Below are 26,957 nucleotides of genomic sequence, written 5' to 3' on the forward strand. Positions count from 1 at the left end.
TTTCTTGTTTCCTTTTTTTCTAACTTTGTTTCCATACTTTGCAAAAGGCTGAATAGCTATGTGTGTTCATCTCAGTTCATGAGTTACTATGATACATGTATGAAAAAAGACAATTTGTGAATAAGATGTATTAACACTAAATTTATGCATATCAAAGGAAAAATGAGCACAGCTAATGGGCAAACTGTTCTTTCAAAGGTCATTAAAAGCAGCTGTTTTGTAGTAATTATGTGCAGTTTAATGAGCTAATCTTCTTTGGCCATTGCTATTGTGCATTCCATACAAGCAGGTTAAAGAATTTATTTTTAATTGAAGCAGAAGTTAAATACTTTGAATTTAGGAGTGACCTATCAAAAAAATTGGGAAAGATTTGAGGTAATCAGTTTCTTCTTTAATAAGAGGGGACGAGGTCTCCAGGAGGAAAAACATTTGACCTTGCAAAGGTAAACTAAACTTTTCTTAGTGTTTTCTTACACTGATAATAGGCAGGACTTTCCCCTTTGGCAGAAGATGTTACAAAAAGGCAAAAAAAATCCAATGAATTTACACAGCTTCCTGTGAGTCATTTGTATCTGGAAAATTGAACTTGTTTTCTTCACTTAGAGGCAAGGGAGCTGAACTGTGTGCTTAGGCACATCACAGCTTAGGTGCAGTCCACGTACTTGTTAAAATCAGGAAACCAAATACCTCCTTCAGCTGTGATACATGCAGAGTGGATAGCTGTATACAAGCCTCTGTGCATTTTATAAAATTATGGCTAGAAAAAGGGTGGGAGAGGAAAGCTACAGTGACATTAACCTCCAACAACTGCAGTAGACTGCTTATCTTTGTGGATTTTTATATTAACTGTTGGCTTTATATTAACTATTGGCATTTTACAAATATGGTATTCACTCCAAATTTTAAAAAAAGGTGTTTTAGGAGAGAAAGCAATTGTAGATTGAAAACAGCACATTCCTGTTTGAATCCTTAGTAGGTGGACTCTAGGCAAGTCACCTGGTCTGTAATTCTAAATCTGGGAATGAAAAGGACATGAAAGCTCACTATCCAGATTTTCATAAATCCCTACCAAAAACAAGATTTGGGGCTTATTTTATTGCATTTTTAGAGAAGAATGAGAGAATAGGGCATGCTATGCAACAACAGGTAAGAGGAGGGGAGAGCTCTGGAGTGAACTGGTAAGAAAGCAGGTTCTGGGGCAGGATTTACAAGAGGAGCATGCTGGACCAGGCCCTGTGGGAAATACAAAGTGGCAGCAACACTAACTTGGGAGCAGCAGCCCCTTCCTCTTGTCCATTTCTACCAGTGGAAGAGCTGCTGGTAATTTGTTCCACTCACCCAAATTGTTTTTGGCATCACACACAAAAAATCAATTTGAGAAGACAAAAAAAAAGCAATCCAACTTCTGACATCAGTATTGCAGTAGTTCCAGTTTCAAGTTCACATCCTTGAAATACTTGTACATTGTATGAGTATGGAGGGTTAGCCCCTCAAAAAAAAAAAAAAAAAAAAAAAGGTTCTCCAGGAAATAAATGAGACCTCTCAAGGCTGTTTAAAATCTAGAATAACTGAGAGGGCATCTGGGGACATGTTAGGGGGCATTTGGCATATTTTAACAGATAATCTGACAAAGGAAAACACAAGTGTTTCTTGATGACAAAATTACAGAGCTAGGAAAAAAATCTTGGCATGAGAGGCTGACTAATAAGCTTCATAGTCATGCAGAAAAATACTAACTGCATCACACAGTTGGTTTTAAATTACTCTGACTTTTTCAGTACAGGGACCTGGGAGTCATTCTGCATAGTTGGAACACACAGGATCAGTGGTCTTTGACAGCCAAAAGGCAAGTAGAACATTAAAAATTCCCAGGGAAAAATTAGATTTAGACTACAGAGCAATTCTATGGCATGCCCTCGTTTTGAATATTATGGTGCTTCCAGTGCATCTCAGAAACTGTGCAACACAGAGACAGAAACAGGAGAAAGAAAAATTAAAGTAAAAAAGAATGATCAGAAATACAGTGGTGTCATCACAAGAGGTTATGTAACTCACTTTCCAGGCTGAAAACATCTCAAGGTGAGGAATACTATGTCTGTAAAAGAGTGAAAGATTAATAGGGAGCAAGTAATTGCTGGTTTTGTAATATGAAAACTCATCAACAGCCAGTGAAATCAGATTTAAACCAAAGAGAAAAGAAACTTCTTTACACAGTACAATTTGATCAGGGACATTCTTGCCACAGGATCTGGTAGAAGCAAAGAAAACAGCTTCAAGAGACGTGACCTACACAGAGACTTGGATGCAAAACACCTGCATTTGCATGATCCGAATGCAGCCTTTGTGTCAGGAAATTGCGCAGCTGCGATCAGTGCAGGACAGGAGTGGGCACCAGTGAAGATCTCCTTCTAGAAGGATCACTAGCCAGTGTGGGAGACAGGGTGACCATCATCGTGGTTCTTGTATTCTTGCAGCCACCGAAAAACCAAGTTAAGAGCCTTGTCAAATGTACTAAACTCCAGGAAGATCATATTTAGAAATGGAGACTGAAACATCTTCATGTACAGAAAGGACAAGACTCACGATTCCTGAGAAAACACACCTTTAAATTATTTTTATTACAGTATAGTGACTTCCTCTGCAGATGACGGGTGAAAAAGAGCTAAGGATGATAATGGATGCTTTTCCCCTTTGGCATTCAGATGTTTTGGGAGTAATGGCACTTCCAAATTCTTGCATAGAAAAACCCCACTTACCCAAACTTTGAAATGTTTCTTCTCACCTGTGCTTTGAGCTTCCTGCAGCCTGCGCTCAGGCACATCAGCAAGCTCAGGAATTTCAGAGCAAGAGCTCTTTAATACTTCATCCCAGAGGCACATTGCAAACCTGTCCTTCACTCCGCCAGCTGGAGGCTGAGGTCTGCCAGGGCTGGGCTGGACGTGCCCGAGGGTACTTCCTTCTACACTGCCACATCTGTAATACTTACAGGAAACCTTTACCAGCAGCAAACGCCTGCCATTTACTCACTCCCATTCTCCTGCTTAGCTCCAGGCACCCAGCAGACCGTAGTGCTCTGAGCCGTGCCAGGCACGGAGCCCGCCCGTGTCTCATGCTGTACGGCTGGCAGCTGTGGCCGGGGCCGCCGCAGGTCAGAGCGGCTCCAGCAGCCCGGCTTTCCCAGGTCCGTGCCGTGCCGCTCCGCTCTCCGGGCACGGCGGCAGCTGGCGCGGCCCGCAGGGCTCCCGCTCGCCCGTGGCTCCCGGCACACCGCAGCCTCGGAGCGGGCTGAGAGCTGCGCGTTCTCTGCCATGTGCGGGGGCACTGAGGAAAAATGCATGCAGTCTTATGTAAAATCTTCAGGGGACCCTAAAAAACACGCTTCGCTCTTCTATGCAAACACACAGCCATACGCACTGAACCCACGGCACTGCACCAGCAGAAATGTTTTCTACTTACCATAGCTAAAATTATTTTGACATTGCTAATAATCCATCACTGACGGTTAGGGATCAGGCACTTCAAACAAATTCACCCTTACCTGTATCAGTTTACCTGTTTAAAAATGCCAGTGATCCTAAAATAGTTAAGATTTACAATTGTATTCAAAATACAAAATTAAGCCAAACAAAATTATTTATTTTGGCATTAGATTTATGCAGAAACCAACTTTAGCTTCATAATTAAAATAAAAATCTAATGCACTAGAAATGTGCTTCCACTGTGGGTTAGTAGGAGTAGAAAAGAACGTGTATCATTCTGTGTAAGGAATGAATTAAAAATTTCAGGGTTTAGAAGCTGTTCATGCAAGATCTCATATCCTGAAAATGGAGTCCTACGTTGTATGTGAGCAACTAGGAAAACAGCAACACAAAGGTTATACACTATGAATTTTTAATCCTGAATAATTTACCTCACGTTTTGGCAAAGGAAATCTAACTCTCCATTTCTTGCTCATCTTAAGATTTTTTTCTCCTTTCAAGGTGAATATTCTACTTGACTGCATATCCATTGTATGAGATTGCACAGCCTCTTTATCATATAACCTTTGCTTGCTTACTGCAGCATCCCATTATGAAAGTAGCTCATACCAGGCTCCTCCTTTTTACTTCTGAAAGCATAAACCCAAGGCATGTGCGTGTCCAGGCCTGCACTGGCTGTGCTGAACCAGCACAAAGCCAGGGCAAGGGTCGAAGCGGTAATGGGATGCAAGTTGTCCCAGTTGTTCCCTTGAGATTAAAATCCAAGCATCTGTGGATTTCTACTAACAGCTTAATAGGAAACTAAACTGCAAAAAGTAAAAGGATATTTTTAGACCCCCTGTTTCATGTAAGAGATTACAGAGAACTTACTCTGGTTGTGAGTCAGGAAGACTGGGCTGCAAGCAAAGCCTTCTTCTGGCAGGTCTGGTGTGTTTATGGGAGCCAAGGAACTGAGCTGGACATGCCACTTGCAGCTGGGTAAGGTCCTCACTCAGGGCCACAAACAAGAGTCCCCCATGAGGAGAGCAAATAGCTCTTTCACCTTCCAGCAAACAGTGGACAAGTGAGGATTTCTTCTTGAATCTCAAGGAAGGAGGCAAGAAAATTATGGGTTCAGTCTTGGAATATTAATGATTTCCCAGGTTTCTACAAGTCTGCTCAGCAAAAATTAATCAAATCAAATCAAATCAAATCACTTTTCAGTTACCCTTTTCTCTTCCATGTAGCTGTGTTCCAAACAACACCAGTAGGGAAAAAAACCCTACAAAGGTCAGATTAGTACCTACTTGGGGCTCTAAACATGCCTACTAATTTGGGGAACACAAAAACATTCAGGACCTGGATTTTTGGTAGCTTTACCAGCTATAAAAGAGCTGAGGCACATTTTTGCAACCCTCTTCTCTCTGTTCATGTATGTTAGTAACAACAAACTTTGGGATAATGCTACCAGCTCCTTTAAACTGGCCTGCTTATTTTTAAGAAACTGAAAACAATTCTTTTATAGGGTATTTCTAGAAATGTTCTTTGTGAAGCATTCAGACTCCTTTCCTTGCATTTAAGGTATAAAAAGGGTTTTTTTTTAATGTTATTTGTAATTTGAGGAAGAAAAGAAGATTTACTTAACTGTACAATAAACACTGAGTTCATTCTCAATTATTGAAAAATACACAGGTATGATGGACCATAGGAAAACTTTAAGTATTTTTAATACCATTGTTCTAGACATCTAGTCACATTGCTCCCAGCAACCCTGCTGTCAGCTCCAAGACACCTGGTTTCAGTTAAAAATTCCCAAAAGTCATGGGAGCGTAGTATGAGCAAGCTACTGATGGAACCATGAGTGTAAAGGCCCACTATGAAACAAGGGGATACTAATGGAAGATATGCAGGAAAAGGGAAGGAAGATTGAATTCCCATGGCTGTTTAGTGAATCAGGGGGCTCAACATACACATTGTCACAGCAAACTGAATGTGACCCAACTTTTGATGAAATATCAGTTCCCAATATCCTACTAAATTAACAGCTAGGGTTGTGAACTCTCCTGTATTTAATGTGCACTAAGGTTGTGAAATCAAAAGAATTTTAAATTGATTGACAGCAAACCAAACTTGTTCAAGTACAAAAGAAAGTATGTCCTCTGAGAGTAACCAGATGCAACAGAATAAAAGCTTCATATTCAATTTAAAAATGCTATCAATACAGAACAACATTAATTGGCATGCCTTTTATTTTCTCCTCTAAGAAAGGAAGAAAAATTCTGATACAATTTATATAAAACACAGTGCTTGTCTACCCTGAAATATGAATGTGAGGCAAGACAGGTTTGCAGGAAGGCACCATCACAGGAATCTGCTCTATTATTATCATCTCAATATTCTTCCTCCTGTTATTTGCATAACTGGCAACTAAGAAACTGAGTATTTTCAGATAAAGCTAATCAGCTTTGGAATAACACACTGAAAACCACAGCAATGCAATTCTGGCAGACTGTGTATTTTCAGAGTTCACTCATAACAGCCATGAGAAGCACTCTCTACAAAGTAAATTTCTGATACAACTTCAAGATTATCCAATTAGCACACTAATTTTTTTAGAAGATGAGCTTTTCTGAAAGCAATTTTCCTATTTTAAGTAGCATTTTGTTCTTCAAGCATCCTCCTCTTCCCCACTTTTTCCTCCATATTTGTGCCATTTGCTCTGTACAAACCTCCCCTCCCCCAGTTATCTTATTTATGCTGCAAGTCCACTAAATCAGTAAGGTCTTTGAGAATTTTCAACTTGGTAGGCACATTGTTTTTCAGCTTCAACAAGGATATCAGGAATGCTTTTGTGCTATCAACTTCATCATGGTTTTTGCTCCCTTATAGCCAAAACCCCCAAATAAACACAATGCTGGGAAATGAAACTGCACAGGCAGAACATGAAAATTCCTAAGTGAAGGCAACATGTTCAGAGACAGAGCAGGTGATGCGAACAACAGGAAAAACTCCAGTGTAGCTCTTCTCTTACAGGTAATAATAACAAAATATTCCACTGATTGGGATCTCTTCTCCGTAAACGTGGTGGTTTTTTCATGACTTGCAAAAATTGAGAAATGAGGTCAAATATACAGAGCCTAACATTAACAGTCAATATATCATTCAAGGTTTCACCACAGTTTGTCAGGTTTAGCCTTCTGCACTTAAATGTGGCTGTTTTCAATACGTGCAGTTTCATTCAATCATTTTCTTCAGAAATGACTGTCTTTAGAAACCTGTTGTGGGCAAGCCAGAGTATGAGTCTAAAAATACAGCTGGCACCATGAAACAGTTTTGAAAAAGTTAGTTACTTCAGTGTCTGGCTCAGCTCTTCAGCCCTTTTCCTCAACAGCTTAGTATGACATTACAAACCAAGTATGATGACAATTTCAAGCTCCCAGCATATCAGTTTCAGACAAAACAAGGTGAGAGGTTGAGTTCTACAGGTAACTTTTAATGCAAGTCTTGAAAATTTGAGAAGATTCTGATATTGTTGCCTTCTCAATACATGGGACTGCATTTATTTACATGTATTTTTACCTTATGCTATGTGTTCATATTGCCAGTTATCTTTCTCATTCTTAAACAACAGCACAAATGGTTTATAGGCATAACACCTCACAGTAGCCTTGTTTTTCATTTATGCAAAATTAAAAAAAAAATCAGCATAAATACATTTTTTTAATCTTTTGTAAAGTCAGGATTTTCTCCTCATTTATTAATAGTTGTGTTGGCAGAGCACACCAAAGGTGCTGATACTCATGACTAATCTAGATGAAGTTCAAGTTAGCTGACAGGAGGTAATTTTCTTCAGTTCTTCATTTGACTCTTACTCATCCCAGGTATCTCCATATTTATTTACTTTAACTAAAGAAAACAAAAGAAAAAACAAAAGTAGTCATGTGATAGTTTAACTGCTGAAGTTTATCACATACAGTGCCAAAAAGTATAATGAAGTGCACTGTCATCTGAAGTGGTGCGTGGGGAGAGAGTCAGTCACAGCACAACAGACATGTAATTAAAGCTACTTTTGAGTAAACGGGGAGAAGGGTTTGCTAATCATTTTACCTTAATGAATTAATATTCAATCAGGAGGCCTACTGTGCTAATTCCTGCTCTACAGAATTTGCAATTACTTTAAAACAAATACAACACGTGAATGAAACAAAGACAATTGGAGGAAACAGGCAAGGAATGTTACAATAAATAATGAGGCCACATAATCTGGTTACATGCACAGTTGGATGGATTGGGGATAGTTAAAAACACATTCAAAGACAAACAAACAGAAATCAGTAATCCCAACTAGGAAACTACCCAGCCATTATTATTTGGCAGCTTCCTTTAGCAAGGATTGAGTCAGAGGGGAAAAAGCCCAGGGTAGTGGTCTAACGGCTTTGTTCACAAGTGTGCCACTGAACTGAACAACAACCAGAAAGTGAAAACGGGCTCTCTTGAAAGTGAGCTGCCAAGTCCTCTGTAATTGCCTGCCATCACTGAAAAGGTTAAGAATGGCTCCATTTGATCCAGTAGGAATGCTGACACTAGTCAGGCACCCCTTTATAAATTCACTTGCAAGTTAATAATTAAGCTCACTGTTTATTACTAACTCTGCAGCAGAACAAGTGGAATGGAGCAAAATGCCTGGTCCTTGTCTCTGTGAGCTACCAGCACACTGAGCAAAATGCCCTGACAAATCTCTTTGGAGTGACTGATATTGCAGTGAGACACAATGAGAAACTCTCTCAAAGTAGGATTTGATTTCCATTTCTATTAACCACGGCAGCTGAACAGGCTGCACTCATTCCCTGGAAAATGGGCCAGTCTAGATCACTATGCGGATGCACGTATTTGTGCCGCTGCAGGGAAGGGAGGAGGCACTGGCAGATGGAAGTCAGGGATTGCTTAAAGCTGCTTTGAACGTGGTTTGGTTTCCCTTCTGCCCTTGCAAGGAGGGCAGATATCACTGTCTTCTATTTGCTAGGGACTCAGAGATAAGAGGATGAACCAAGGGGTAGTGACTCAGAAAATATGAACAAGCACACAGCAAGTAACATGTTCAGTTTGACACAAGAAGCTAAACTGGATCTTAGCCCACAACATCAGTGTAATCCCTGAACTGCAGATTTAAATGTACTTGTATGTGCAAACCATTCCTGAATTTTTTCCCTTCCTCTTTTTTCCCTAAAAAGGTGAAGAGATACTTTAAAAAGTGTATTTAGAAATCTCACACACTGCTCAGTTTCATTCTCAAAGTCCACGTACAGCCTTCAAACACAGAACCCAGAAATATAATACAAAGAATGCAATATTTGTTCAACATTTTAAGAGGTCTTCTACATACCTCAGGTAACTAAAAATAAAGTAAGAAATACACATTCTCATTTCACAGCCACATTTGCCATGGAATATGGCAAGGTTTTCAGAATGCTGCTTAACATTTATTTGTATGGTCCATGAGTGACATTTCTAGGCTTTCTACTTGTGGAGAAGTATCTTGAAAAACAAACATTATGTAAATCCATGAAGTGTCAGCCAATGGAATTTAAAAGCAATCTGAAACCACAGCTTCAATAATTTTTTCATGCCCCATTTGGCACAGTCACATGATAAGAGAAAGCCTTTTATTCTTGAAAAAAACAGTTAAAAATCATTATACAAAAATGGTTTATAATTTTTCTTTCAAGACTGCAGATCTGTCCAAAGATAGATGATCTGCAGAATGTAATTCACAAGCATCAAAGAGACTGACACACTTAAGCAGCACTGTTCCAGAGCTTAGTGTTACTGCTTCAGAACATTTTGCTTCACTACACTCCTCTATACCTATTTCCACCCATTATGACTAATAAGAGACAACTGCTGTTCCTAGAAGTCTCGTTGCAACATGGCTGACAAGACTGGGCAGTGCACACAAACCCAAACAATTCAAGGTGACTAGTCCATCAGTGTGTTCAATGGTGAAACTTTCCTCTTGCTACAATTGTTTTTACAGATGCCACATTAAATTTAAAAAGTTCTAGAGCAAGCAATTAGGAATTGCTTCTGTGTCTCCTTTTCAAAAAATTGAGTCAAAAAGTTGTCTGAATAGCGTCTTGCTCTTCAGGACATTGCATTCTTATTTTGCTCTGTAGAGTTTTTTTTTTTTTTTTTCACTGTGAAAACAAATCTCAATATTGCTGCCAAATACCGTTTCCTTCCTCTGGGTTTTAATGTAGAAAATGAACCTCTACAAACAATGCCTCTATAGAAATTCACTAATTCCACATGAAACTATTCATAAAAATAAATACCCTCCCCTTCAAACCATCAGCCATGTGCTCTATTTTGAGAGAACAATGCTATCTAAAACACAAGCCTCCCTCCCACAGCTCGTTGGTATAGCTCTGAGCTCAGAGAATTCTTTGTTGAAAGAGGTTGCTCAATACACTCAATGAAGCAAAACTTAGGAGCTTTTCAGTCTGGCACCAAGCAATATGGCTAGAGAAAATGAATTACAATTTTCTATGGGATGATCAAAATTTTAGAAAAAATAATTAATCTGAAACAGGAAACTACAAACCATATGTATCCCATATGAGAATACCTGCAGATACACTAAATAGAAATTGCTTAAAAGGTATGCAGAATTAAGCTTTTTGTTTACAACCATTTTTAACATTATGGCAAATGTCTGAATTTGGCAAGCATTTCTGTAAATCAGTATATTACCTTCCTTAGCTGGTTTTTCCTGTGGAAACTTGCTTGGAGTTTCTGCCTTTGGTGGTTGCATTACATCATATGTCTGTCTGTGTTTATTCCTTAATTCCTCATATGTGATCCCTTTTTTTTTACGACTTTCTTCTGGAACTGGAGCAGGTTCTGGAAACAAAACAAACAGAAAAATACTAAATATAACATCACACCAAAATCTGGCTTCTAGAATACCAGTTAATTATTGCTCAATTCCAAATTAAAAGGAGCATGACAGCTGCAATTGTAAATACAACAGTGAATGTATATGGCCTACAAGTAATCCATTCATTTTATCCTTTAAATTTTGTCAAACTTCTTTGAAACATGGGCTACACATTGATATATATATGATTTTTGAAATCTAAGTGAAGCTCAAGGGTTTGCATTAAGGCTTTAAATTTTGCTTTCAAGGAATTAGGACAATATCTATAATATGATGCCTGATAAACATTTGATCATTTTATCTGTATATATATTGCAGAACATCTTGGTTATATAATAAAGGTTTTACCAACTATTGATATTTGTGATGAAATGCAAAAACAATTTTCTTGACACGTTTATATCTGATACTTTCATATAATTATAACCAAGTTGCATGAATGGGCTTTTTTAGTGAAATAAAACATTTTTCATAAGTAAGTTGAAAAAATCCAAACTAATTCAAAGTACAAAACCCTGCATTTGACAGTATCCTCCTCCTTTATGTACCAGAGACACCTGAATTCAGAATCCTGTGTTTTCCCTGCAATACCTGAGATCAGTTCATATTGGAAGGAGGGGAACAGCTGCATCACAGTTGAAAACCATTTTAGTTTTCTGAGAAAATCAGACTGTTAGTGGATAGAACACAATATCCATTCAGTTCCCAGGAGACATAAATGTTTGTCACATTGTGAATTTTTTTTTTAAAGTTTCATGTCATGGAGTTACAGCATTATCCAGTTACAGCCCCACAGATGGTGGAACTGCAATCACCTTGGAAGGGCCAGCAGGCAGTTGGTAGGCTGTGGTTTATTCAGTACAATGAAGGTATGGCATATTCCCCTTTCCTTCAGTCAAAGAGAACTTTCAGTTGGGCTGGGAGTTTTTTGCAGGTTTAGTTCCACAACATATTGCACCTTGTAAGTTAATTCAGGATCTTTATTTGCAATTAAAGCAATTTTCAGCTAGAAAACCCTGAATCTAGTTTACAGTTAGCACACAAAATAAAATTTATATTCATCTTCTGTATAACAACAATTCTTGCAATTCTTTCACGGCTCTTCCATTCAAAACCACTATACTGTGCCATGTGTGTTTGCCTAGGGTGAGAACATATAGCTTAGCAAGAGCAGTATCTAAAACAAAGGCAAGAGTCCTTGCTGTACAAAGTGTTAAACACTAAGACTCACCTTGAACAGAGTAATCAGTAATTCCTGTAGGTGAAGATTCATTCAGAGAAGCACTGAATGGAATGGGCTCATAACTTGAGAGGGCTCTATCTGTTGAGCTGTAATCATCTGAATAGCTAGAAGAAGGTGGGAATTCAGCTCTTGGAGAAGATGACTCAGTAAATGACTGAGAAGGTATGTCTGAAAATTCAGATTTACGACTGGAACGACTGGAAAAGAATAGAACTAAATATTAAATAGGAAAATACTGAAGTTAAAATGGAACTGTAAGAGCAACAATACATGCAATTCAAGAAAATGTTCTTTCATTTTAAATAGTTTCATATCCAGCTAAATCATCATCTTAAAAATTTTTGGGATGTTTTGGGTGTTTTCTTTACATTGCAAAAATTTCTGTAGTCCCTTCCCCATATAATCTTAGCTCATACCTCCAGAACAGGAGAGAAAAGAGACAATGCATACTGCACTTTAAAATATACTACACTATTCACTATAGTGAATTTTAAAAGCCTTTTAGGAAGAATTTGATACTTAAAATCCTTCATCATTAGAAGGTGCTGTAATTGATCAGGACTGAAGAATAGAAGGAGAACAAACAGCTATCTTAGGAAAATTAGATTATGAAAATTAATCAAGTTGCTGAATTCTGCAAAAATATTAATGAATTTTCTTTTGAGAGAGAAGGGTAATATCATATAAAGAATATTCTGGAAATTGGTGCCAGATATTTTAAAGTGTTCACTATATTCTTAGAATAGCCTTGCAAGCCACTACATAACATGTCCCTCTATCAGGAATGCCACCACTAGAATATCTCTAGAGTATTTATTAATTTTTTACTTTTAATTTTTGCTCAGCTGTACTTTTAGTTTCCTAAGAAAAGCATCTGCAATTAGTCTTTAATTATGATAATAAACATACAGAACAAAGACACTTTATTGCCTCAATTATGTTTTTAAAATACATGCAAGCACAGCTTTAAAAAAATTACCTAATCTTTTACCTCCCCACACACTTTATTGCCTCAATTATGTTTTTAAAATACATGCAAGCACAGCTTTAAAAAACTACCTAATCTTTTACCTCCCTATGAGTTTTTAACTGCAAGTCTCAAATTACCAAAATACATCAATTAGTAGACATACAATGCTCATGAAAGTGTAATGATTTCTGTTGCTGGGTTAAAAGGGCTAGCATATATGGATAATAATGCAATTGAAATGAATTTAAATTATTTATTCAACCAAGGAAAAGGAATTTATCACTTAAGAAATAAAACTTTACAGATACAAATGGGCCATTAACAGTAGAAGGAATTTATTGGTGTGGCAGATGATAGTAGTTAAACAAGTTTCATGTAAACACAATTAATGAGCATGGCAAATTCATATTAGAAAACTGGAGGGGGGTGAAGGGACAAGTCCAAATCCCATTTAGCTGACTCTATACAGTAGGTTAATGAAGTGGTAATGCCTGAAATTGTATGATGTCATAAAAACATAAACATTTCAGAATAAAGGTAAATCTTGCAGACAAAATAAAAACTGTTGTAAATCTGAATTTATGGTGTAATTAAGAATTTAAGCAAATCCTTCATAAACATTTAACAAATGTCAGCACATACACAGGAGGACTACTACTCACTATCCAAACACTATCCTCCCAGTTTTGAATCAAGGGTTTAAGTGACATATTCTGAAAGCAGCTTGCAATTAAAAACAGTTGAAGTAGAAAACATTCTGGAAGAAAACAGGAAATAGTTTTAAGAACCTGATGAGTTTCTCATATGTACAGCATAATGCTGCTACAGATGTAAAGGATTTAAACAAACAGCAGTAAGTTTGACCACCATGCTTCTTCCTGCACTGATATTGTTTACTAAGCTCTTTCCTTTGATAAACACTGAAATCATTTCCACCCTTTTCCTCCTTCAATCAAACTAAACTATGGGAAAAACTTCCAGAATGTAACACCATTTTATTTCAGTTAATTTAGTTTACTTCCATACTAAGGAGGCAACTTGTGCTGTCACACTTCTCTACGTAAATTCCATGGGAAACACTCTCAATTTTACAAGGAATGGTTTGCTAAGTAAAACATTTATTTTTCTACTCCTCAAAATGATCAGTTGTACGTAAAGAGCTCAAAATACATATTTTATAGCTTGCCAACTGATACAAATAGAGATTTCTGAAAGTGCTAGATATCAGGTAATGGGGAATGAGGGAAGATACATCTCTGAAGGTCTTGGAAAGCTGCAAAAGCAGTATTGATCTGTTAGTGTTTAAAATACCCTATTCAGAATATGTTTTAAATTTCAAAGGTACTTAAATTCTTACTTAGGTGAACTATGTCTCTGAGCTTGTCGTAGAACATCTCCTATTGGGGAATCCTTCAGTTTCTTAAATTTCTCGCTACAGATTGGCAAGTAGGATATCTTTCCAGCCAGGTATCCACACATTCCAGCAACTTTTTAAAAAGAAAAAAAGATGGGTTTATATGCTGTACTATAATATCCAACATTGTTTTAAAATAATAATTTCAAATAAATAATGTAGTATCTTGCATAAAAGCAATAAAACCCAAAACCATGCAGTAATTATCTCTGCTTCTTCTGCAGACAAAGGGTACTAAAACCAAATGCAACAGCTGAACAGAGACATAAAGCAATGATTTAGACATGGTGTGAGCATCAGATGATTTCAGGTAGTACTCGGTGAATGAAAGGTGGCAAAAAAATTAATTGCATTGTTTTTTCCCAAGATCCAGAAATCACAACTATTAAAGATGATAAACCAATCAGAAATAAACACAGGCAGTAAACTCTGCTAATTTAATCCATCAGAACAGTCAGATCCTGAAAAGGCTTTACCACTATGAAAAGAAGTCTAAATCAGCTTAGCACTAGGCTCATTTTCTGTAAAGGATTCTGTGATTTGGCTGCCAGGGGGCAAACAACTGAATTAGCTGAACCCTTGTAATCACTAGGCAAATGGTTTCAATTTAGTGCATGAGCTACCTCCACCTGCTGCAAAGGACATAAGAATAATTTACCATGATATCTCGTTCTGGGCTTAAAACTTATGATTTCCATCAACTGGCTCCTTTAAGTTTTATGACTGGGTCAATGGTGTATGAAGGATTCCATGGGAATTAACAGTTTTCTTGTTGACTGTGTAGAAGAAAATTACTAAACCCTTCTTTCATGTGCAATGAGTATTTCCTAAATATAAAGACTAAGACTCTCGATTATCTTTAAGTCAGGAAAGAGTTAATTATCAGTAATGTTAATCCTCTGCAATTCTCAGCTGTAGATTACATTGCCTGGGAATCAATATAAAGGAGATTTTACCCTAGCCTGCTGTACTGATACTGCAATTTTGATTCCTGTTCTAATGTCTTACTTTCAAAAGAAGGGTGAAAGTGCTGTTCCAAGGGAATAGAGAAGAACAGCCACAACTATGAGTGACGTTTACAAATGAGGAATGTAAGGGTTTAGCTGTTTAACAGGTTAAGAAAACCCAAACACCTCATATACAATAAATATGTGCAAAGAGAAAAATTACAAGCCCTTAGATTGGCCTAAGAAGAATTCAAACAAAATATTTAGCAAAATAAAACTTAACACAAAAGCTGATTACTCTTTTTCATAAATTACGAAGAGAAAGTCTCTTTTTCTTGAGGCCTTCTAGTAAAGAAAAGGGGAAGTATCTCTCTGGAAGATGTTTCACTCAAAAGTAATTATTGGCCAAAGTATTTGGTTTGTTTTACGAGAGAACTAAGAGCCAGATGATCCACATTTTTCAAGTTAGCACAGTAAATTAGGTACTGTTCTTTGCGTCTACATTCACTGTGACAAGATCTTAGAGAAGCTGATTAGATATGGCCAGGTCCCACTGCAGACTAACATGAAGTACACAGAGGCATTGGAATCTTCCCCTCCTTCCCCTCCTGTGGGGAGGAGGTCCCCTTCCCCCCACAGCAGGACCAACGGCTCCCTGCTGTGTTGAAGGGGATGCTGTCAATGCAGTGAATCAGTCATGGCTAATTAGAAGTTTCAGTAAATTGTCCAGAGTACCTAGAAAACTACTAAGAAAAGTACAGTAATTCCTACAGGCAGAACATCCTGGCCAGCCCAGCTGCACCTTATTCCCCCCCTGATTTCAATAAATTAGTCCTATTAAATAAGAAGAATGTGGCCCTTATGTGTAGGAGTGATTGGGGAAATAGCAGTTCCATTATTTATTAGAAATGTTTGTGTTATACCATTGTTTGGTGTTCAAAGAAAGTAACCAGGATTTAGCATAAACAACTGGAGCCCTAGCCTCTCACATTCATTTATCTGCTTAAACAACACTTCCTTGACCACAAATCGTGGGGTTTACCCTCTTCCCACTGAAGTAAACTGGCTGTATCTGCACAGATTGGCAAGATGGCAACTTCCTGTTTTACTGTCCTGTATTACATTGAAAAGGTTAATTTATTAAGTTAATAATTTATTTTTGCTTATACTTCATCCAAAAATCATTCACATGAAATTGCTTTTTTCCTACAATTGTACATACATAATGTCCAGGAAAAAAACCGTAATTAAAATAGCCTGAATGGGATACGTGAGATACATGAATAAAGACCTTCAAATTCGGAAGGGAGGGGTGGGTGTATTCTGGCAATGTAATTGAAAGTAAGGTTGCACAGTATCTATTTACAACGTTTTTATCTTAAGTGATTATGTTACATTTATCAAGCAATTTTATACAAACCTTATAAACAAAAGTTGTCCAAAATGTGCAGTACAAATTCAGACAGTGAATAAATCACTGAATCATAAAATGCTTGGGTTGCAAAGGGACCTTAAAGATCATCTAGTTCCAACCCTGCTGCCAGTAGCAGGGACACCCCTCACTAAACCTGGTTGTTCAGGGCCTCAGCCAACCTGCCCTCGAACGCTTCCAGGAATGAGGCATCCACAACTACTCTGGGCAACCTGTCCAGTGTCTCACCACGCTCAGTAAAGGATTTCTTTCTGACATCTCATCTAATGTCTCCTCTTTTCGTTTAAAACCATTGGTCACACTGGGCATTAGGAAAGGGCTCTTCACTGAGAGGGGTGTCAGGCACAGGCTCCCCCGAGAAGCAGACACAGCACCAAGCCTGTTAGGGCTCGAGGAGCATCAAGAAAACACCCTCAGTCACATGGTGTAATTTTAGGTTGTTCTGTCAGGAGCAGGGAGGCTGGACTCTGCTCCTTATGGGTCCCTGCCAACTTGAGTCACAGTGAATTAATTAGCCAGCCAGCGCCAGGGGAATTACATCTGAATACAGCATGAATAGAAGCTGAATTTATAAGCAGCTTTTACTTACATGCAACTTTAATAAAAGAGCCAAATCTTGAGGTATCTCTTAGAACACCTGAAAATGAGGATGAAATCAGATATTAAGGTAAGATATATGATATTACATAAGATATATGCAATCAGATATCAAGAATTAACTTGAAAAACCTCAGCTGTAGTTTTGTTTGTAGAAGCAGATTACTCTTTTACACTTCACATTAAAGAAAATTTAAAAAAAACCCTAATATATAATTCTCCATAAAATTTAAAACATCTAGGAATTATCTCTTTAATAATATTTAATTACAGGGTTATTAACACACTGAGAGCATACTGTTTCACAGTCAGTGCAAGATACTGCACTTCTCACACAACATAAAACACACATGAACTTGATTGTAAGTTCAGCTCCTTTTTTATGTTGAGGAACTGCAAATCATGTAGCTGCAGAGTCTGAACTTCTTTTATTTACAAGTAGATTGGACATTATATTATCATAATAACTTTCCTAATAGCAGAAAGATATTTCAACTGAGCAAACTGAAATGAAACTGAAGTATTTTTATACTTTACCTTTTCTAATCAAGAAACTAGTACCAAGCATGCTCACTGCGGCCAAAGGAAAAGCTGTGAAGAAGAAAAAAAACCTGCTTAAAATACAATTTTCAACATCTTCAATCACATTTAACAAATATGCAATAAAATGAGAGTTGCTATGCCTTCCAAATCTCCTTTGTATAATATAAGGGTATATATATACAAACTGTATATAAATTATCAAACATTGTCAATTCCAGTTTTTAAGACCTACTACAAATTATGTTGTACAAGTTAACGAGTCATCCTGCCTTCATTATACTTCATGCTTCCTAAAACAGAAAAGCCAGTGTCAGATGGAATAAAGCTCTCCAGACAAGACTCCAGGTCTAGCTACAACTGCTACAGCATCAAGGTGCAGAACTTTAAGCTAGAGAGGCATAACACAGCTCTTCACAACAGGAGGAAGTTATATAGAGGCAAGTGTTTCTTAAAACCATTGAAAATCTAAACTCTTGATGTTTTAACGTAAGAATTCTGGAAAAAGTTTAACTCTTATAGAGTTATAAATCAGATTGATTAAAATTAGGTAAGGTTTGATTCACCAGCAAATTAAAAAACAGGGCAGCAGCTTTTCCTGTAGCTTACAGATCAAATTATACAGCCTGGGGTTAGGGTCAGGAATGCAGAGAAAACAACATTCTGGAAGACCATCACTGCCTACCACAAACAGCCTAACAGTTCATGTCAATTTTTATTATATTGAAAGACTTTATCCGGCAAGAAGCATTTGGAGATCGCAAAAAACAAAATAAATGCTTCTTTCAATAATAATTACTTTGTCAGGAAGGTTAGTGTGCAACTATTCATAAAGACCACCACCACTGCACAAGATACAGGGACAATGAAGTAACAAAAATGACAGAAGGCTAAAGTTACTTACATTAAAGATTTAGACATGCCATAAAGAAACTTAATTTCATACAAGTCTGAAAATGTAGATGTTAGAAAAAGACTCCATGACTTCCAGGACAGAAATTTTTGCACCAGCACTAGATGGTTGAAGTGTTTTGATGCACAAAATTTGCTAATTAAGTTCATATTTGAAGACAAATTGTATTTCTGGAGACCAAAATATTAAAGAATACTTTGTAAATTAACATCTAATTCCCTCAAAAATTCTGACATGTCTAAACTAGGTAAGTAGTACAACCAGCATCTATCTCAGGGTAAATGTAACTGGATGAAATATTGGCTCCTTAGTTCAAAGCAAGATTATAGCAAAACTTCAGAACAGAAATAAAACCTTCCATGCTATTAGATATTAAAAATCTGACGCTTTTAGGATTCCAGACCTAGATTTTCAGAAATTTACTGTCCTAGATTTTCTGAGATATAAAATGACAGCAGATTTGAAACTAAATTGTAAAAGAAAACCAAAAGCAAATAAAGCCAACAACAACAAAACAAAAACAAACAAAACCCCCCCAACAAAACAAGGTGGGGGGAGGGAGGCTGTGAAAAAAAAAAAAACATTCAAAAATTATGACAGAAGAGTTCTGTATAACCCTTAGAAGTTTGAAATTATTTACAGACCTAACAGAAACATTCAAGATATCAAAACCAGGCTATACTGCTATGTGAGCATACAAGTGATCTGAAATAGTCGCTAAATTTTTTTTTTAAAAATAGCTAAATGAAAATTTGATTAATATCTAAAAATCAATATGAATTATTCAACTGTAGGGAGAAAAAAAACAACCAAACAAACAACAAAACCAACTTAATAAATCAGAAACAATCAATACTATGGGCAAAGAGCACTTTTTCTACTTCAGGAACAAAATAAATCTAGGGAAAATGATGGAAGGCTGATATATCAATAGCACATAAGGATGGTAATATAATGTACCCAAGTAAAAATTGTTTGATGGGGAAAAAGTTGTATTGGTATGATTTGATTTTGTTAGCATGGTTTTAGTTAGAATTTTAAAGAGTGTAAGAATTTATACAATAGTGTGATTACAAACTAGTAACTCCAGTGAAGCACATATTAAACTGAATTGTGAAATGATTAGTGGCAGAAGCTGTCAAGAGAAACTATGACAAAACAGACAGTTTGTAAGAATGAGTAAAATTTGCTATAGCTTGAAATGTGAATAAACAAACTGAAAATACACAAATTTATAGTAACCTCAGTGAATAACAAAAGCTGACACAATACAAAGTGAGGATTTCAGGGCAGTCACACAAGCACCCTCTTGCAAAGGGGAGTTCAAGCAATTTGTATTTAATACAGTGAATACAAGAGTGTATGTGTATGCAGGACAGGGAAACAAAGACAGGAGACCTAGAAAACAGTGATGGACTTTAGGCTGTCCCAGCAAGGTAACAGCACAGTACACAACCCCTGGAAAAAAAAAATCTGTTACTGTTGTAGCTCCCTAAAGAGAAAAGACTCAAGAAACTGACTTAGGGCTCTCAAGTAATACCTACATGTTGTTTCTTAAGTGACTATACAAAGATGCACAGGGCAATGAGCTACACTGCCAAGCAGCAGAACAGCTCAGGAACAAACAATTCTCTCTCCTCTTTGTCTTCCAGAAGAGAGATTATCAAGAAACCATAACCATCATTGTACCACTAATGGACCTGCCTCTTTCACTTATAAAATTATACAGTAAATGTACGTTTTAGCAAATATGCTGAAGATTGCCAAGTATTTGTGTAAAAGTGGATGAGGAGAACGCCAAACCAGTGGAGAAAGACAAAACAGAACTTTGACTCATTAATTCAAAATCACAATGCCTTAGGAGCTGTCCCTGGCTCCTAAGTAAGGAGTACTGGCTTTCATGAGAAATCAGAGCCCCAGTGTGCTAAAATTAGCAAATCAGCTGCTAAATTCCTCATCTGTCCTGGTTTTTGCTGAGCCACTTATCAGCATCAGTAACCTACTAGTGTGTGATATAACAGCAGGTAACAATCACATCAGAAGGCCTGTTCAAACCTCATGACCAGGTGTACAAAAATCAAGCATGGCTTGAACCTTAGCGTACAGAAACCACGCACAGACACAGCAATTTTCTCCAGAAGTTGAACAGAGTGACTACTTATATATTGTTCTCTTCACAAGTCTCTATAGGTTATAAGTTAAACTATTTTATTCTTTCATGTCAAAGATAACAATAAAAACTGAAAAAAAAATCCAGTAATAAACAAGACTCATTAATTAGATCTATTTTCAGACTTTTAATAACCACATTAACTTAAAATATGAAGTGATCTTTTTATAAGGCATGCAACTTAGAAATTATGTTGCACCTTTCTTTTATGAAGCTGCTGCAAACTCTTAGTAAATACTACATGGATCAGCATTTGCTGGGACACAATTATGGTATGTGTGAAGCTTGTTAATGCTCTGTTGTGCTATATTGAACCAGGCCCTCTCTAATGCCTCAGGCAACAGCAAAAGCTTAAGGGTGGAAGGAAAGCAACCAAGTCACCAGCAAAGCGAACTTACCTCTATATCGAAAACTCTCTTCAGCACATTCCTTGAGGAGTCTTCTTTCCTCCTCCGTTGGAACATAAGGCTTTGGTACTTCCCTCTTTCATTAAGGAAATAAATTAGAAAAGAATGGACAAAACAGTTTGGGGGCATTTATCATCAAAAAACTTAATGTATAACTTTCACACCTTGTAGTTTCTACACTTTCACCCAGTTATACTTAAGAAACCAGTGCCTTTTGTCCATAAATGTCACATGAAATATATAATTTTAAAAAGTCCAGTGCTTCTAAAAAAATTACATGAGAGAGCAGGAAATACTTTGCGCATAGTCAGATCCCAACTCAGCTCAGTCCTTTTACTTCAGAAAAGCCTGCTTTGGTCCCTGCAACCAGCCTTCCAAATAGCTGACATCTGACAGATCATTAAGTGCCTTTTTGAAGTACTTCTCCGGGTTTCAAAGACAGCAAGGGGTGTTGTTGGTTCATACAGATGTAACTCAGCGAGAGCTGACCAGCTGTTTCGCCAGCGTGAGAGTTTTGTGCGGAGGCGCTGACCCTGTCCTGCCGTGAGTGCCGTGCCGCCAGGAGAAGCACAGCGGTGAGAAGGCCCTCGGCGCCAGGGGAACAGAGAATCACAGAATCAGCTGGCCTGGAAAAGACTTCTGAGGTCATCTAGGACTGAACACCACTTTGTCAACCGGATAGTGGCACTAAGTGCTATGTCCAGTCTTTCCTTCAACACCACTAGGGACGGTGACTCCAGAACCTCCCTGAGCAGTCCATTCCAATATCTAATGACCATTCCTGTGAAGAAATTCCATCTAATGTCTAATCTATATCTCCCCTGGTGCAGCTTAATACTATGCTCTCTTGTCCTGTCGCTGGTTGCCCGGGAGAAGAGGCCGATCCCCACCTGGTTACAACCTCCTTTCAGCCAGTTGCAGACAGCGATAAGGTCTCCCTGAGCCTCCTTTTCTCCAGGATAAACAACCCCAGCTCCCACAGCCACTCCTCATAAGACTTGTACTCCAGACCCCTCACGAGCTTCGCCGCCCTTCTCTGGACACGCTGCAGCACTTCGGTGCCCTTCCTGAACCGAGTGGCCCAAATCTGAATGCAGTACTTGAGGTGTGGCCTCACCGGTGCCGAGCAGAGGGGGATGGTGACTTCCCTGGACCTGCAGGCCACACTACTCCTGACACAGGCCAAGATGCCACAGGTACCTGAGCACATCGCTGGCTCACGGTCAGACATGAACACCTCCTCACCTCCTGCCAGGACCCCCCGCCCGGCCCCCGAGAGGCCTCAAGGGCACCGACCCCGCGTGGAGCTCAGGGCAGGGGCGGCCGAGCGGCTGTCAGGAATCCCCTTTGCCGGGCCCGAGCCCGCCGCCTGGCCCTCCGCCTCGCCGCCCCCAGCCCCGCCAGGTTTCCCCGCGGCAGCGTCGCCGAGCCGGCGCAGTTACCTGGGCCGCGTCGCCGCCGGGGCCGGGGCCCTGCCCGGCCTCCATGGCCGCCGTGACCCGGAACTGCGCGCGGCGCACGCAGGGCGCGGTGTGCGTGCGCGCAGGCGCCAGTCCCGCGGGGCGGGCTCGGCTCGGCCGCGCTTCCTGCGCTGGGGACGGGCCGTGCCCTCATGAAGGGCAGCGGAAAGCTCCTGCCTGTCCCTGCCCAGCTCCTGCTGTAGGTACGGTACCCACAGGGCTGTTAACCGCTTGATAAAGATGCGTAGCTAGAATTTCCTAAAAGGAGAGGATCCCTGTTGCCTAAAATAAGGGTTTTTCTGAATCAAGACTAAGCCAGGGTCTGCTGGACTACTCTTGAGCTCGAAAGTGGTATAAATTTGGTGGTTAGGATTGTCTTGGAGTGGAAGACTACAAAGTTGTGTGCTTGATTCTAGCTAATGCCGTGGAAATGGCAGCTTCAGTGGGTGCTTGCAGTTTTTGAGAAATAAGGAGAATTTGAAGGAAAAAAAAAGGTTTTGATATTGCAATGTATACCTTGGCATTTTCTAGTAAACAAGCAGTACTATAGCTTGAGCTCACCGTATGCTGATATGCCCGTACTTGTGTGTGGAATGTACCACTCCCTTTAAGCCTTTCCTAGAGCAAGCCGTTGTCTCTTTACCCTGGAATTTGGCTTAAATTGCTGCTTTCTGATGGCTGTACAAAAAGGGTCCCTGCCTGAAGATAGGAGAAGGAAGGTTTTTGAGACTGAAGGTCTGAAATTGGCAGAGAACTATAAAAGGAACACTGTGAACATGTGAAGGGCCTAGGGCAAATGGACTGATGAAAGCTATGGAGGAGATTGGATTCTTGAAACAAGACAGGTGGATAGAACTAGAAACTGTGTGTAGTGGGCTTCTTTTATTTATACCTTTCATCATACAATAAATACATTTCCAATTTACATGAGATTGGAAGTAATTGGTGTTATCAGGGAATCTTTATTTCTGCTTGTCACCTCGGCCCATGCTAATGAAACACACTCCAAAACAGAACCATCCATGATGCACATTATTAGCTGGAAGGCAAAAGATTTTTTGCGCTCATCAGCTCAAGACAATTTTGTTTATGGGCCTATAGCACATTTATTAAGACAACTTATTTCATGTTTTTCCACTTATCTTTCGGTACATTCTACACAAAAAATACAATGGGTTCTTAAAGATTTAACTTTTGTGGGGTAACACGTGCTTATGAATTGCACCTCCTCTAAACATGGAGCTTCAATGGGGAGGAAATGGCAATCAGTCTCCTTCATTGTAGAAAATAATGACTGAGCTGCTGATTTTCTTCTCTATTGTAAAATTAATAGTTATCCATTCAGTTTTCTCACTTCACTGTCTTCAAGTCTCTCAGATTTCTAATGGGGAAAAAAATTAAAGTAATGCAGCAAACTGGTGAGTTTACCATCCATCCAAAAAATCTTTCCTAGTACAGCCTGCTTGTGAGACACTTAAAGGTTTCACCTGGCTACATACATCCATTTGTTGGCTTAGAGCTTCAGTTGCAGGGCCATATGCAGCATGGATGGTAGAGCATATCTACATCCTTGACACTTCATTCTCTGTACTCAGGACTGGTTTTTGGAGTTCATTCATTGAAAAAAATGTTAACAAAGACACCCTTTCTGACCCTCTGGTCTTTTTTACGACTTCCTTTATAATCATGCTATCTTTCATGCAACTATGAGAACTTACACAATTGATGATTGCATCACCAAGTCCTTCTGATAAACATGAAATGTTCTCTTGCAAAGTTTAAGGCTAGATATTGCACCCTTTTCTTGAATACTATTTTCTCTACTTTCTGCTTTAACAGGTGCCATTATGCAATATGTCCATGTTTGTTTACAAATCTATGCTCTAGAGTAGTTCTTAAAAGAAAAACTCACAGGGATCTTGAACTGTTTGTTTTAACAACAGGCACAATGGTGGCTTGACACTTCAGTAGCTGTTTTATAATTGCTGTTCTGTGTTGTTTTAAAGATAAAAATAATAGATTATTTTTAATAGCATAAAGTTAAATATTTTTGGGCCACTTTAGGAGTCAAAATTATTTTTACAAGTATTAAAACTCACGTATCTATGTCTCTAAACTTTTTATATTTTATGACTTAGTATCATGTAAGAATGAAGACTATATTTGAGATTCAAAATACTATAACAAAAAAACTTGATAGTTAACCTTTAGAAATTGGAACTTATTTGTTGTGAAGGAGATGCCTCGAAAGAAAAATGAAAACTTTCAAATGATGAGATTCTTTTAAAACGAACTGATTACTTAGGTTAACAAGTTGGAAGGTGTGAAAGTCACATGGGTTCTAATTGCAGTACTTTGCAAAGCAAAGTGGTGAATATTCAGAACTCTTGAAGGTGGAGCTCAAAGAATTATTAGGGTGGGCTCTGTGCAGTCTGTCAAGTGGTTTAAAAGTTTGTTTCTGATGAGTTTTTTTCATCCCCTTGTTAACGGTTAGTGACAGGTTTTATACAATTCCACTGCAAAACACAGGTGGCCTAACAAATAAGTTTTACAATGCTGTATGAGACATAACTAAAACTATCAGATATATGAAAGAGTGGGAGTAAACACTGATCTGGTAAGGAAAGTCTCCAAAGCAAGTACTGGAAGCGTATGTGCTCAAGTACAAAGAACAATGTGAATGGTGATTCTATTTTTTCTTCTGGTTTTTGCTTGGTGCTCTGGACAACACAGTAAAAAAATGCAACAGCTGAGAGGTTCTGGTGGCTGCCAAGAGTTAACAGGACTGTATTTGGAAAAATCTCTCCCTAATGAGGAAATAACTGTGCCTCATACCAAAAAAAAAAAAAAAAAAAAAAAAAAAAAAAAAGAGCATTGTTGTAACTACTACAACTGGTGGCAAACAAAGAATCAGTTATTTGCCTGAAGCATTATAGCACATCAGCAAGAACCAAGAGTGGGTGTCTTTGAGGAGCTGCTAGTCAAAGCCTCAATTGGTAAGGACTTTACCCACACAGATAATGATTGCCATTAATATTAACTGGTACTGTAATGTATTTTGAAAATTACTTTACATGTTAACTAATCCTTAGAGCTATTTTGTAAAGCTGGCAGGTAAAGGAGCATTTGGGTCTGAAAGTGTTTGTGAAGTTCAGGTGCTCAGGTTTAAATACCAGTGATCTGATTTTCATTGGTGGTGAGGTTCTGCTGCTCTTGTCTCACTCACCTGCATTTATAGTGGAGATCACTGAGCCCCTAACTCAGAATAGCTTCAAAATCAGAAGAAACCTGTGACATACTTTGCTTCAGTCAATTGTCTAAAATGATGCACAACACCAGCAGCAATGAATCCTGTTTATCATGTTAGGCGCTCTATCACCCACGTTTGGACTGTGGTACAATTGTTAAAGTACAGTAACAAGTACTGTATTTTAATGCCACAAAATTCTTAAAGCTACAGGGAAGAGTTAACCTCAGCTACCAGGATGTCTTTATTTTTTTTCCTCTCCTGCTTTCTTTGCCTGCTGGTTTCTGCAAGTTGATGTACATTATGTGTCTTAAGGGTATGCAGCACATGGACATAAATAGTCGAATATGGAGGGGCTTTTACAGCAATAAACTATACTCATACAAAGTGTGGTACAGAACCTTGAACTTCTAATAGAATTTTTTACAACTGTTGTGCTGGTGCGTTTTTTCTTTGTACTTTTCACTCAGTTCCGGTTTTCTTGGAAATGCTTGTTACAATACAGTACTTGCATGACAGGCTTATGTTTAACAGTGGGAGAATGTTAACTGCAGGATTCTTTCTAATACTGTTTTGCAAATCTTGTGTTATTTTATCACACTTTACATATATTTTTTTTTCTTTCCCCCCACCCCATTTTTCTTTAAAGCCTCGAAGCTTTGAGGCACTTTAACAGAAAATGTAGTTACTTTTTAACCAGTTAAAATGTTAATGTTGGTACTGTTTCTGTTAACGTTGGCTCCCAGATCTTTGCATTGTATAGAAATACATTGTTACTTCCACGCACCAGACTTGTTGTATTGGTGAAATCCTGGCTAGTCCCAGTAGCGGCTCAGTTTTCTGAGGATGATGTTGTGAATTATCTTATTACTCCGCCTCGCTGCCAGTGCATTGCGATAAACCTTGCAGCTTGGCGCCTGCGGGAACTACATTAAATCAAAGCGAACATCCAATGGCCAGAGCAGTCCAGGTGCTTTATATGCCATGAAGGGGTGGCGGCAGCTTGCCCTGCCCCGCAGGCTTCCCGGGAGCCAGGCTGCTTCTGCGGGGGAGCCGGCGGTTCGCGTTGGTACAACAACGCGAGTAATTCCTCGCAAAAAAAAAAAAAAAAAAAAAAAAAAAAAAAAAAAAAAAGGCAGTATCTCAGCATTTGTGCAGCTGGCCGAGACACAAATATTTGCCCTTATTCGCTGGGGGGAAGGGCGGGTTTTCCGACCGCTTC

The 26,957-nt window shown here is 38.5% G+C and overlaps 1 protein-coding gene across 2 annotated transcripts; it reads right to left on the minus strand.

Annotated features, from left to right (window-relative positions):
• Nucleotides 1-6,930: 6,930 nt before the first annotated feature.
• Nucleotides 6,931-22,563, minus strand: OCIAD1 (OCIA domain containing 1). Of its 2 annotated transcripts, none has more exons than XM_041402757.1 (8): nt 22,471-22,563; nt 21,020-21,104; nt 17,536-17,589; nt 16,991-17,038; nt 13,966-14,095; nt 11,627-11,835; nt 10,209-10,358; nt 6,931-7,364 (listed from the first exon to the last, which is right to left on the minus strand). In XM_041402757.1, exons 1-8 carry the CDS (start codon nt 22,513-22,515, stop codon nt 7,327-7,329), a joined length of 759 nt encoding a protein of 252 aa, XP_041258691.1. In that variant the 5' UTR covers nt 22,516-22,563; the 3' UTR covers nt 6,931-7,326. The 2 variants fall into 2 exon arrangements, with proteins under 2 accessions (XP_041258691.1, XP_041258692.1); XM_041402758.1 differs by having other exon boundaries at nt 21,020-21,108; nt 22,471-22,527.
• Between the last annotated feature and the right edge of the window lie 4,394 nt (nt 22,564-26,957).

Source organism: Onychostruthus taczanowskii, unplaced genomic scaffold (genome assembly GCF_017590055.1).
Source record: "Onychostruthus taczanowskii isolate IOZ18803 unplaced genomic scaffold, ASM1759005v1 scaffold2, whole genome shotgun sequence".
NCBI lineage: Eukaryota > Metazoa > Chordata > Aves > Passeriformes > Passeridae > Onychostruthus > Onychostruthus taczanowskii.

What these genes read in the sequence shown, in the direction of transcription:
- OCIAD1 (XM_041402757.1), bottom strand. Translation starts at nt 22,515, where the DNA reads ATGGAGGCCGGGCAGGGCCCCGGCCCCGGCGGCGACGCGGCCCAG. An exon ending in CAGAGACATAGTTCACCTAA is followed by an intron (nt 11,836 to 13,965) that starts GTAAGAATTTAA and finishes ATTCTTTTCCAG; the next exon opens with TCGTTCCAGTCGTAAATCTG. An exon ending in GGAAAAACCAGCTAAGGAAG is followed by an intron (nt 7,365 to 10,208) that starts GTAATATACTGA and finishes TGTTTTCTTTAG; the next exon opens with TTAAAGTAAATAAATATGGA.